Source organism: Eulemur rufifrons, chromosome 3, assembly GCF_041146395.1.
Source record: "Eulemur rufifrons isolate Redbay chromosome 3, OSU_ERuf_1, whole genome shotgun sequence".
Classification (NCBI taxonomy): domain Eukaryota; kingdom Metazoa; phylum Chordata; class Mammalia; order Primates; family Lemuridae; genus Eulemur; species Eulemur rufifrons.
In genome coordinates this window covers 2,665,535-2,679,312 of record NC_090985.1, presented here as the reverse complement: position 1 = coordinate 2,679,312, position 13,778 = coordinate 2,665,535, and the positions used below count along the sequence as shown (strand labels likewise).

The 13,778-nt window shown below is 39.4% G+C and overlaps 1 protein-coding gene across 3 annotated transcripts in view; it reads left to right on the top strand.

The window, feature by feature from the left end:
- EFL1 (elongation factor like GTPase 1) overlaps positions 1–13,778 on the top strand; it is a 125,206-nt gene that overhangs the window by 100,871 nt on the left and 10,557 nt on the right. For 2 of the 3 annotated variants that reach the window (XM_069465639.1, XM_069465638.1), the window contains 2 exons: positions 1,406–2,388; positions 11,815–11,999. In XM_069465639.1, coding sequence (XP_069321740.1) covers positions 1,406–2,388; positions 11,815–11,999 — 1,168 coding nt within the window. Of the gene's footprint in view, positions 1–1,405; positions 2,403–11,814; positions 12,000–13,778 lie in introns of all 3 variants that reach the window. The other variant, XR_011233156.1, reaches the window with a different exon arrangement.

The following is a 13,778-nucleotide window of genomic DNA, read 5'->3' as shown; positions in this document are numbered from 1 at the left end:
TGGCAGCCATACATATACTTCCTTCCACAGCGTGGTGTGGTTTTAATTAATCACAGAAGTGATTACTATAGGAGATTTCTTGGGAGCTCAGAAATTTGAAGGACTAAAGTGGCTCATAGCTCTTTTGATTTTATAATACAAGAATAAGAGGACAGCGTCATAGATATATTCTCACAGTTTCAGTAGGTTTGCAGTTGATTTTCGTCAATGTTCTTAGTATATGAGAGTATTTTCTCTAAGTAATGATAATTTTTAAAGTATTTTCCTATTTCTAAGATTTATAAGTGCTTTTCTTTTTTAAAAAATCAAAAATGGGTCTCGAATTTTATTGAATGCTAACGTATCATTTTTAAAGGTGGTTACAGAGATTATTTGACATTTTAAATGTGATGTTTTATTTAAACAGAGCTCCTAGTACAAATTAATTTTTATGTAACTTGTGATAAAAACTGCTTAGTATCGTGGTGAATTATTCCTTGAGCATGCTGTTCAGTTCAGGTTTTCAGTAAGCACAGTGACTGAGAGTATGGGATCTGAAGCTCTGGGAGCTTGTGACTTACCTGGAAGAAAGGCCAGTAGGAAACTAAACTTACTAGCATGTGGGAGAAGGGGCTTTCTGAATTTGGTGACAGACTGGGACACCTATAGTGTCCAGTACAGTAGGCACTACCCACATGCAGCTGTTTAAACTCAAATTAGTTAAAATCAAATGAAATTAAAAATTCAGTTCTTCAGTCACACTAACCACATTTAAAATGCTCAGTAGTTATGTGTGGCTATTTAAATAAAATTAAAAATTCATTTTGTCTGTTGTACTTGTCACATTTCAAGTGTTCAGTAATCACAGTGAAGACAGAGAACATTTTTATTACTGCAGAAGGTTCTTTTGTAAAATGCTGCTGTACCCAAACTCCTGGGTGGTGCTAAACTAACCTTGCCCTGAGCCCCATTATCAAAGCCGAGTACTTCAGGAGGATCTGACTAGTTATCCTGAAGTTCTGTGATTCTGTGTCTATTTAGGCTTGTAATCATTGGGCTTTTCTTCTCCACACTCTTAGATTGGCAGATATTATTTTAAAGAATTCATATATCAAATCCTATTATTTTCCATGTAAAACATTCCTATCTAAATACATAGTTTATTTAGTGGTTTATTTTTCTTGAAAATGAACAAAGTGAAATTCCAGTACATGCAAAGATCTCCCTGGAGGTATGTTCCCATTAGAGTTAGTCCTCAATCTGAAAGTATTTTTTGAATTGTGATATAACGTAAATTATAGATCTTTCATAATATAATTCTTTTGTTTCTGTGTTTTTGCAGAATCTCCATTGTATAGTATTTCTACATGGGACCTTTGATGCTATTTTGATTATAAACTTTTGTTTCTCTTGAATTTATCTGTAGGTTTGCAAAGATTCATATCAGTGTATCTGAACCCATTATTCCATTCAGAGAAACAATCACAAAACCCCCGAAAGTTGACATGGTCAATGAAGAAATAGGCAAACAACAAAAAGTTGCAGTGATACACCAAACAAAGGAAGATCAAAGCAAAATCCCTGAAGGAATCCAAGTTGACTCTGATGGGCTAATCACCATAACAACTCCCAATAAACTTGCCATGCTTAGTGTTCGAGCCATGCCCCTTCCAGAAGAAGTCACTCAGATCCTGGAAGAAAATAGTGATTTGATTCGTTCTATGGAACAATTGACATCCTCTTTGAATGAGGGTAAAGATACTCAGATGATTAATCAGAAGACTCGAGAGAAAATTTTGGAATTCAAAGGCAAACTAGAGCAACACCTAACAGGGAGAAAATGGAGGAACACTGTTGACCAAATCTGGTCATTTGGCCCAAGAAAATGTGGGCCCAACATACTAGTCAATAAAAGTGAAGATTTTCAGAACTCAGTATGGCCAGGCCCAGCTGGCAAAGCTTCGAAAGAAGCCAGTAGGTACCGAGATTTGGGCAACAGCATTGTGAGTGGCTTCCAGCTAGCAACCCTCTCTGGCCCCATGTGTGAGGAGCCTCTCATGGGTGTCTGTTTTGTTCTGGAAAAATGGGACCTAAGTAAATTTGAGGAACAAGAAACAAGTGATAAACAGAATCAAGAACAAAGTGATCTGGTGAAAGGGGGACAGGGAGAAGTTAAAACCTGTTCTGGTAGAGATGAAAACCAAGAGCAGCAGGATGACTGCCCAGAGCCCCTAGAGAAGAGGACAGCCCAGAAAGGGGAATCTCCACTCACTGACTGCTACGGACCTTTCTCGGGACAGCTCATTGCCACCATGAAAGAAGCGTGTCGCTATGCACTGCAGGTGAAACCTCAGCGTCTGATGGCAGCTATGTACACATGTGACATCATGGCTACGGGTGATGTTCTCGGTAAGGAGTGAAAGGTAAAGACAGTGAGGAATGCCCTGAATAGCAGTGAAGTCTCCTAGATCCAAAAACTTAAACTCTTATTTTGCAGAAGCTGTATCATCATCTGATTCACTAAGGAACTAAGATTTTTGGAAGCTAGGGCCTTAAGGATTAAAATCTTGAGAGGGTAAAAACTAAACATCTTTTCTTTTGCAGCAAATAGAATCTTTTCTGTAATGGAAGTTCTGGTAAATGAGGTTAGAAATTACCATATATGTTACCATCCCCAAACCTGTTCAGCATTTTTTTTCATGCGAATAAGTGTATCAGTCCGGGTAACCAGAGTTGTTCTGAAAATGATCAAAGAATAATGCAGCATTCTTGTACTTACAGCACAAAAGGGCTTCTGTGAATTCTGGGTTCTTTCTGAAGAAGAAAATTATTTGGGGCGTTATTCACTGCTAACCATCATATGAAATCCTCTTCCTGATTGTTCTCTTTTGGGAGAAGCAGCGTTTATGATCTCAGGAGACGTGGAGCTCTGGCACTTGCAGCTCTTTTGACATTTGAATGATGTTACTTCACTGAGACTTACTTTCTTCACCTATAAAAAAGAGGATAATCATATAAATTGTGAAAATTAAAATGAGAACACAAATTCAGTGCCTAGAACAGTGCCTGGCACACAGTAGTTCTCTTATTCTCTTGAGATCACGGAGCTGTTTAGTAGTAAAGAGAGCGTAAAGGCGGATTGAGCACTGGCTGAGAAAGTGGAGCGAATCACTAGGTTTCCTCCAGCCCTGAGGTCCTCTGAGCCAATATGTGTTTAATTACATGCCTTTTAGTAAGGGTCTTTCGCTGATTAATTCCTGAAAGCAGAAATCTAGCTTTTTTTTCCCCCCCCAAAAAAGAAATTTAGTGGGAGGGAAATCTTCCTTGCATCACAGTGAGGTTTCTATGAGACAAACTGAGCGTCCGTCCACAGCTGGGTTAAACAAAACGTAGACCTGCTAACTGCGAGACCACTTAAAGCCAGTGTGTGGTATGGATTGAATCTTCAGATATGGCATGTGTTACATAGTGTTTCTCAACTTACTTGAATGCAGCATGCCTATTAACATCTCATAGAATCCATAGGTTGGTTTGGAAACACCAATCTAGACCATTCCCAGATGTTACTCATTTTTATCAAGAACTTTCTTAATAACGGCAGAGGTACAGTTAAAATCAGGGAATCTTGATTCCTTCAAATCCTCCAAGAAGACCTAAGAGGTCTTCTCCAGTCTCTCTTACCCTGTCTTCTTTGAATACTTCTGTTGATGGGCAGTTCACAGCCAGTGCCCTGATTAGATGGTGTCTTTCCTATATTGGGCAAAAAGTCTGTCTCCTGTTAGTTTCCAATTATTTGTACCTCTTTCATCTTTCTTCCATGCAGTATCATTTCTACATGTATTTGAGGAGAGCATTAGTTTTCTAGTTTTATATCTAGGTGAAGAGTCTCCAGATGCTTCAGCTGTTTTTCATGGTAAGATTTTTGTATTCTTTCACCATTCCAATTGCTGTCCTTTGGATATGCTTCATTTAGTTAGCATCCTTCTTAAATAAAGCAACCACATTGAACACAGTACCTCAGGTGTCATCCAGCTGGTACAGAACACAGGCACACTGACACCTTACACATAAGACACAGCATTCTTTTCATGCAGTTTACCCGTCACATCCTATCATCAACTCATGTAGGAAGCCAGGATCAACCCCATTTCTTTTTAAAAAAATAAGTTATATCTTTCCACTCTGTCCCTCAAAAAGCAGGATCCAAATTTTGGTGATTGACTAGACTGTAGAAATTATGGGGTCTCACAAACTATATTTACATACGAGTAAACTGAGTCTTAATTTTTTAAAGTTACATGGTATAATGAGCATTACAACAATAGTAAAGGAAAAAAATTTTAATGGCAAGAAAAAGAAGCCACAACATCACCATCTTAGCACATTGATTTCTTTTCCTTTTTTTTTTTTTTTTGTGTGTGTGTGTGTCCTTATCTGACAAAAAATAAAACTCAGCATGCAGTGAATCAAATGTTTTAAGTTAAGGTCCTTTATGTCTATAGCCTTCCCTGATTATCAGCTTACCAGTGATATTAGAAAAAAAACATAAGCTTAAGTTAATATGATTTTGTGTTAGAAAGTCCATGTTTTCTCCAAAGATTTACCTATATATGTATAAAAATGTACAAATGTCTATAGTTTTTCTTTAAAATTCTTTAGGAAATTAGTACATGGTTTACTAGTCTGCAGTTTATGGAATCCACTGTTTTCATTCTCAAAAAGTTAAGTCATTATTTTACCTTTTACCTGTAGTACCAGACTAATTTCTCAAAAGAACAAATTTATTGAGCATCGTGAGATATAATTCTGATCCTGGAGAAATTAACTCATTTAAGAAGGCTAGGTACTTACTCATTGACTTCCCAGCTATCTTGAACTTCAGTGTTCTCTCTCTCACACTTGTTCTACTTGCTGTAGTCTGTTCGCCGTTCTCTTCACTGAAGAGAATGGAGGTGACACCGGTATGGAGAACCCCTGTTTTCTTGCAGTCCTCTATTAACATTACACTAGTTTCTCCAAGTTGTAGGCATGTCTCCTTATCTTGAAAGTACAGTTTGAGCATCCCAAATCTGAAATTCTCCAAAATCCAAAATTTTTTCAGATTTTGGATTTTTAGATTTGTGATGCTCAACTGGTATGATTCAAATATTCCATAATCTGAAAAAATCCAAACACTTGGTCCCAGGCATTTCAGATAAAGGATACTCAACCTGTACTGGAAAAGGCGCTTGGCCTTGTCTTAAGCTCTTTCATTTTGGTGGGCTCAGCTCATTCTGATTTTGAACATCCTGGGCTTGCTGCTGATCACCCCGAGCTGATCCTTCCGTCTACCGAGATGTCGTCCTCAAGTAGGAGTTGGGGGAAGGGTCTCTCTTCCTTTGTCTCATTGAGATCATTCATGATTGACTTTTTCAGACTCTCTTCTTACTCCCAGAAGGAATTTGATTTTAGGGTCTGTTATCCTAGAACCTGTTGTTTTTTGTTTTTTTCCTTTCCCTCTGTGTTTGAAATGATCCTTCCTAGAGTCTAGGTCCATGTAGGTCTATGCTTGTCCTTTCTCTCAAGATAATTGGAACACGTATTTCCTCCCAAAATAATGGGAACACATATTTCCTCCCCCAAATTGCCATCTCTTCTACATTATTCATTTCAAGTGGCATTTGTCCTTTGTTTTCTGAGAAGACAAATTTTCAGCACGACACGTGAAGCCAGAATCAGCTGTTGGCGTTTATCAGACTGAAATTCCCAGCAAACTGTTGAGTCACCCCTGTTGAGTCAGCCCTCTGTATCCATTTTCTCATTTCTATTAGGAAATAACCACCTGGACGCTGCATGTGACCAGCCGCCCTAGGATAGTATCATTCGCCCCTTTCATCTTCTTTCTGGCGCTCCTCACCTGGCCGCTCCTCACCTGGCCGGCAGGCTGGGCTCAGCCACTTGCCAGGAAGAGGTGCATATTTTAACCTTGGGGCTATTTGCCTTCTCTCTCTGGAGCAGAGGGTCTCTTTGCCTTGCCTTGTGCAGGTGCAAATCCCACATCCAGGCGCCACTGCCCCGTGAAACCGCATTCATTTCCGTCTGCGTGGCAGTGTGTGACCAGGGGCTGGGTAGGGTGCTGCCTCTGTGCCACTGTCACTGGCCAGCTTCCTTGATGCAGTTCTCCGAGACCAACTGCCCACCACACCCACTGCCTTACAGAGAAGCTGGGTTTAGATTTGATCTGAAATATCCCTCCGAGGCTTGTTTCCTCGTTGCTTTTGAGGGGCCCTTTTATAGTGATAGCCAATCGCCGGTGTCCAAGGTCTAGCAAGATAGTCAGCTGTTGACTTGTGTTTTCCTTTTTCTTTCTAAATCAAGCCCTTCAGTAGGAAAGAGAAATGAAAAGAACTTCTGTGTTCCTGAAGCCTTCTGCTTTCCTGTCTGGATGTTTAGAGATCTTCCGAGAAGACTTCAGACTTTGCTGACTGTTACTTTAATTCTCTAAGAAGCGGCACAAGTTGATTTCAGGTCTTTTTTATTTAGCAAAATGAGTTTCCTTAGTCTTTTTTTAAAACTTAGTTTTTTCTACACAGATTGTTATAACAAGAAATTCTTCTATAAATGGATAGAATTGCATATGGCTAAAGTGGAAATTTTGTAGGAAAATAATCATCTCAAAATCATCTTATCTGGGGAAATAATCCCAAGAAAATGCCCTTCTTTTAAAATCAACTTTTCTAAAAGTATAGTTCTAGTATCATTTTTTGCCTATGAAATTTCTCTTTAATGAGCTTGATTGTACATCAGAAGTGCTGTGAGTTTTTGCTTATTATTGAATTGTCTCTTTGTATTTCTTCTAATCTGTTAATCTTTCATTTTTTTCTCTTCATTGTTTTTTTATCTTTGGCAGTAACCCTCATTTAAAAAAAATCTCTTTTTTATTAGACAGTACAAATTATAGTTTTAATTATAGCTATGATTACTATAGTTCTTCCTTTTATTTTTACATGTAGGAATAAATGCCAACATTGTTAGAACATATGTACTTTGACATATCGAAAACATTCTTAATAAGTATCACTGTTTACTTTTTAAAACCTTTTCTTATTTTACACTTGGGTTCTTTTTACATTTCATCAGCATTTCGTAATTCAATTCAATAAAGATTTAATGGGCTGCATGTGCCAATAGTGTGTGAACATGATTCCTGCTGCGAGAGGTGACTTACGATGACAGAGCTTAATTGTGTAAAACACTTAGGAGGTAAAATACAGTTGAGTTTAGCGCACAAACATGGTTTTCTAGTGAAATTTCATGAGAAATTGGGATTAGCAAAATTTGAAACAGAGTAGGTCTCTTGAAAGTGATGATACTTTGAAATGGGCTTTGATAGATGGAATAATTTTGAGTTCAGCAATGTAGTATTAAATTGGCTTTCTTTGTACCACAGCGCACTGAAAACTACTACTGAGCTTTAAGTAAACTTACTTCAAGTTGGTTTTATAGGAACTGCTATTCACCATTACCTCTCTATTGCTGGATACTCGGTTGGTTGAACCCAGTCTAGAACCTTGCATTTACTCACACTGTGTCCGGCTAAATCTGAGTCCTGGCCCAGACAGCGGCGCATCCCTGCGGGCTCAGCACTCAGGAGGCTGAGGGGGAAGATCGCTTGAGCTCAGGACTTCAAGTCCAGCCTGCACGACATAGCAAGACCCTGTGTTGAAAGAAAACAAACAAACCAACTGGGATTCTTACCTAGTTATCCTGACCCTCACAGTATTTATTGCTTGCCAGCTTCACGTCAACTTTGGATTTGGTTGTCATGCCTTCTGAATCTTTTATGTCACTGATTATGACACAAAGCTGTGAGCAGAGCCACTAAAGACCTCCTTCCAGGGTGGGGTCCACTTGTTGACTTCAATTTCCTATAAACTTGTAGCTGAAATCATTTATATAGTAGCAACCAGCCCACGTTCCCCATTATGTCCACAGCATGTTTTGTCTCCTGTTTGAAGCCCATCTGTGGCCTGTCAGCCAAATTTGCTTGATTTAGCAGTCTCGTATCTCTGTGACAAAAGGGAAAGAGGTTAATGTGACCTGGTTTATAAGAATAAGAAGTGCCCACCGATTTCTTTGCGTGTGTGTATGTTTTTAATTGAAGTTATCCCTCATGTATTTTCAACAATAACAGAAATCACAAATTGAAAGAAAGGTCTTCCTCCTTGGAAATCAGCCTTTCATTTTCTGTTTTCTTTTATAATCCTTGTCCATAATATGACTTTTTGGATAGCTGTAGCCTTATGTTAGAAGTAATTTAATATTTTTGCCTTTTAGGTTTATTATTTATAAGCATGCTTTCATTTGGCTACTTAGTATTCATAATTTTCATTTTAACCTCTGTATAATATCCTGTCAATTTGATGTGCTATAATTTGTTTAACCATCATCCCCTAATTGGAAATTCACATTGTTTCCTCTTTGTTTATTATTAGAGAAATAATAAACTGCTGCTTCCTGTCCTAAGTTCTGAAAAAAAGACATCAATATACCTTTAATTGCTAAACTTCCAGCTTTAAAAAGATTGTAGAAGCTACAGGTTTAATCTTACTACCTATTACGGAAGAAGAAAATGTGTATACAAGAATCTTTGATGCCATAAAAGAACAGGTGCAGCTCAATGGAGCCCAAATGGTGAAGAGATTTTTTTTTTTTTGAGCTTGAGGTATCAGAGAAACCTCCATGGAGCAAGTTGTTTCTGAATGGGCCTTGAATGATGGAAGTATTTGAATACAGAGTTGGACTGAGAATATTCTAGATTGAAGAAACTGAGCTCAGAGCTAGAAAACCTTAAATGTGTGCTGTGGGCAATGAGTGGTTTACCTTGGCTTAGAGCCACAGTCCCCAAACTTTTTGGCACCAAGGACCAGTTTTGTGGACGACAGTTTTTCCACAGAGAGGCAAGGTGGGGCGAGCAGAGCTCTGCGGACTGGTCCCTAACAGGGCCCCAGGGGGTTGGGGACCGCAGGTTTAGAGCACAGGTCCTGTGCTCTGGCATTGCAGGAGCAGAAGTGGTATAGGAGTGAGGTGGCCGGTCTCAGAGAGCCTTGAGTACAGGCTGAGGTGTTCACAGTGTAGTCCTTAAGAGTGAGCCCTGATCAAAATTGTTTTAATTGAGTAATCCTTTTGTTGCTGGTTTTCCCTGGGAAGTTCCTCTTCCCCAGTGCCTTTCATTGCAGTAGGGCATTTGGATCTTTCTTGAGTGAAGAAAAAAATGACCAAGATATGATGGAACAGATATCCAGTGGAAGGGGTATCGAAGTATTTGCAGTCAGGACCACATGATCAGAAATTGTCATTGGTATGGCTACGTTAATTTCTCAGTTTTAGGGGTCCCTGAATGCATCCAAGCATTGGACACACCTGTCTTGAGAGGGAAGTGTATTTGGAAGGTTTTATAATAGTATTTTCCTTTGTTTGGTGATCCTTCACTATGCCCCAGTTTTAAGATGTAGTTTTAGTGGAACTAAAATTGAATGGATCAAAATTGCATAACTAAGTACATTCAGTTTCAGTTGTAATTATTGATCCAGGCCTGCTGGCGTGACCCATGAAGGGGGGGGCAGGTGGCTCTGCAGCGGCAGTTCGGTGGCTCGTCCCTGCTGGGCCTCCACTCTCGGCCTGTTTGCCCCACTTTCCTCATTCTTTTTTGCCTTTGTTGTTGTGTATTTACTGCGTAGAAGACCTTAAAACTTCTAGAATGAAGTAGTAAAGATTGCTTTTTCACACATACTAGTTATGGTAAGATTTTTTTCCCCTGTGCATCTCAGGCAAATAATACATAGCCTAAAGGGAGTCACTAATGAACATGATAGTTGTTCTGCTCTTTCCTCTTCTCAGAGCTTTTCAGACTGTACCTGAAGTATTTTTTTCATTTCTGGGCACCAGATTCCAAGAGAGGTGGAAATAAATCGTAGTCGTCAAGTAGGAAAGTGGCCAGGGTAGAACGGGAAGTGCAGGCCATGTCACGAAAAGATTGCCCTGGAAAAGAGAAGGCAAAATAGTTGTCTTCAAATAGATTAAAGGCTGATTTGTGGAAGAGGGATTAAATTTGCCCCGTATGATAAAAACTAGGACTGATGGTTAGAAACTTCAGGGGAACAGATTTGGGGCTGGAGAATTGTCTAGTTGCCAACAGCTGTCCAAACATAGAACGGGCTGCCCTGGGAGGACCTGAGTTTTAGAAGATACAAGCAGAACTTAAACAAACTAGTGTGGTAGAACTTGGTGATTCTAAGCTTGGAAAGAGTTGGTAGCGAAGGTATTGATCAGTAGCCTCAAATAGCACAGAGAAATCATGGAGAATGAGGATTGAGAAAAAGGCATTTAGGTTAGGAATATGAAAATGATTGTGTGATTTCAAGGAAGCAGTTTCCTGGGGCAACCGGGAAAGCCTGAGAAGTTAAAGAGCATGTAGTGAAGAAGTGAGAAGCTACCAGTTTAAGGAATGCGGGGAAGCAGGGAAGGAGCGGATGTGGCAGCTAGCGAGGGAAGTAGATGAGGGTGAAGGTGGTGCCGTTGATCACTAATGGAATTTTTAATCTGTTTTTAAGCTAGACCTACAGATGGTGATGGCCCATCAGAATTGTTAGGGTTTTGTTGTTTTTTTTTTTTTCCCCCCTTAAAGCCTTATAACACAAAGAAAGGGGTTTCTACCATTTGTTTTCCTTTGTCCTTCCTGAGAGCCACCACCAGGGGGAAGAATCAGAGAGAAAAGTTTAGGAGTCAGACCACTTTGCTTTGTGTCCTCAGTTCCTAGTTTAAACACATAAAGGTGGGTGGGTGGATGCCCACCAGACCTACTGCCTTGTCACTGGGGGAGACCAGGCCAGGACTCCATGCCGTGTTTGTAGGGTATTGTAGCTCTGCTTAATTACAATGTTGTACATTTTTAAGGTTAATATATGGGTAAATCACTTACGTATTGAAAATTATTTTTTAAGCACTGGGTGGAAGAGGAGGCTTTAGAGAGTATCTGCTAGCTATAGCAAGTTCATGATTGTGTGTGATTTTCAGTTTATCTCTGCTCCTCGCAGGGTCTGTTCTGCTCACTAGTTGGAAAGACACTTCGAGCACCCAGAGACACTCGTACAGGGCGCAGTCAGAGAGGAACACGTTTCCTCCCGAGCGTAAGGCAGAATTGTGTCCAAAGACAGAAATGTCAGCCAAGAGAATTCGGTAGAATTCTTGTGATGTGGCACTAGAAATTGTTACCAGACATTAAAGATTCTAAACCCTATCAGTTTTCAGCAAAATAAAACTCTTAATATTCATGCCACTTAAATATAATCGGTTTAAGAAAAATATGAGCAAACGTTTATATATGTGTGGTTTTAATTTTTAGTGTAAAAATGACATTGTGCTAGTCATTGCTTACTAGGCCCAAATAGCCTGGGTCATCATAATTATAATTGTCACATCAATCATGTCCCATAATTATTAAAATATTTTAATATTTACAAAGCCCAGTCACACTCGTGTCATTGGATTTCAAACCTAAAGCTCACAGGTGAAATTGTATTGAAAGATTATTTTACAAGTCTCCCGATTCTCATGCTGTGTTGTGGGAATTGTCTCTGGGTAATGCAGTTTGTTATCTTTTGTTTCTAATTTTCTGTAATTATCATGCTTTATTTTTAAATAGACATTTAAATTTTCCATGCTTTTGTAAACCAAAATTATTGAGAACAAATTTAATCATTAGTGGATTGTTAGAGAATATATGAGTAATCATGTCTTTGTGTGGTTCAAGCCATGTGACTAGTCAATGAATTTAGAAGATTTATGGCTTTGCAGGGCGAGTCTATGCTGTCTTGTCAAAGAGAGAAGGTCGAGTGCTTCAAGAAGAAATGAAAGAAGGGACAGACATGTTCATCATCAAGGCTGTGCTGCCTGTTGCTGAGAGCTTTGGTTTTGCTGATGAAATCAGGAAGAGGACGAGCGGCCTGGCCAGCCCACAGCTGGTGTTCAGCCACTGGGAGGTGAGGTCCAAGTCCCCATTCCCCCTCCTCCTCTGTGAACGTGCTTCCTACAGAACTGGCCCAGAGCAGCGAACAAGATTGGTCATGCCATGTGGCCTTCCTGTGGCCCAGCTCAGTCAAATGGATGGGAGAAAGCAAGTGACTTTCTTCATCCAGATTGAATGATCCTGAGGTCATATGTGACTTATAATACACACACTCTCTCTCCATCTCTCTCTCTCACACACACACTAGTTCTTTTTATTTTGTGTAAAGTTTAAGATGCAGGAAGCTTAATCCTTTTTTTCCCCTCTAAATATATATTTTAGATTTTTAAAGGAAATTCACAGACCTTTTGAAAGTGGAATTTCAAGGACCTCCTCTTCTGGGGGAAAAATACCCACAGCATTTAGAGGGGAGCAGTTACGCTTCTTGCAAGGCGTAGCTTTAAGTTATTATGTGTTATATATTCTTCACTTACCATTATGGAAACTCAAGGTTTCTGTGGCTTTCAAGGGTTGGAGAGAATGGAACGAAATGGCTCAGCTCCTCAGAGCACCTCCTGTCAGTGGGTAAACGCAGGTGAAAAGGCAAATCTTATCTGTAATCAAAAAGGACAACCTAACAGATGCACATTTGTGAACACTTTGTGAACAGTTTGTGAAAGATTGTGAACACTTACATTTTTAAGTCCTTTAAGGTAGAGGAAAAATTAGTAACAGGAGGTGAAGGTGAGGTCAGGCCAGCCTTCCTGAACAAATCCTAAAAGGAAAAGTAGATGTTAACCAGCTAAAAAGGACATCCAGTTAGAGGAGAAAACTTGGTGAGGAAGTTTATGTTTCAAGAAAAAACCTTAGGTCAGGAATAGAATTTTTAAACTAAAGGATCTAAATAGAAAGGTTTTTTTTTTTTTTTTTTTTTAACAAAGTAGTTTTTGTTGTCACTGTTTACAGGGACTCTAAATAACTTCACATTAGCAACTTTTACCAGGGAGGTTTGTAGTTTAGTGGAAGAAGCACTGACTTTGGAGTCAGATAGTCCTAGTTTCCAATGGTGATTCTGCCGCTTACTTGGACAAATTGGGGAACAGCCCTGAGAGGAGGTGTGTCGAATGCGTGCCCTCGTGCCTGGCACCGTGACTGGCCAGCACTTGCCGGTGTGGAGCTGGTTGTCCTGCGTGTGGTTCCAAATGTCCAGCGTGTTCCCTCTGGCTTGCTCCAGCACCGTGGCGTCGCACTGGGCTTCCCAGAAACAATCCAGGGCTTTTTCCTTCAGTTCTGTGTCTGCAAAACTCCCGGTTTAGGTCCGATGCTAAGCTGTTCTTTCTTCTCTCACTTTCTTTGGCCTGATGGGTCCCTTTCTCTAGAACACTTTAAATGAAGAATTTAAATGTAGATGATAACGGAGAATGAGAATAATTGAGGGAGGACTTTATTTTTAAAATGAAATTTATAATCAAGTGAATCAGTGAAGTTAAAAAAGGGTGACACTCTAGAAAAACTGACTTTGGACAGGGCATATTTGATTTTAATTCAGCAAATTCATATTATCTTAAATCGATACAAGTGAAGTTGCTAGTCCAAAGCACTCAACTCTGTCTGCTTTTCCTCAAAAAAAAAAAAAAAAAAAAAAAAAGTTGTGCATTCTTCATGCTTGATAGAACCAAGATTAGCTTAAATCATGCTCTGATTTAGGTTTTTTTTTACTTTTTGATCAGTATAAACTCTACATTTTAACAGTGATTTACTGTGATTTTTTTCTTGAATTTTACATCTTTGTCTAAAAACTAAAATGATGGTT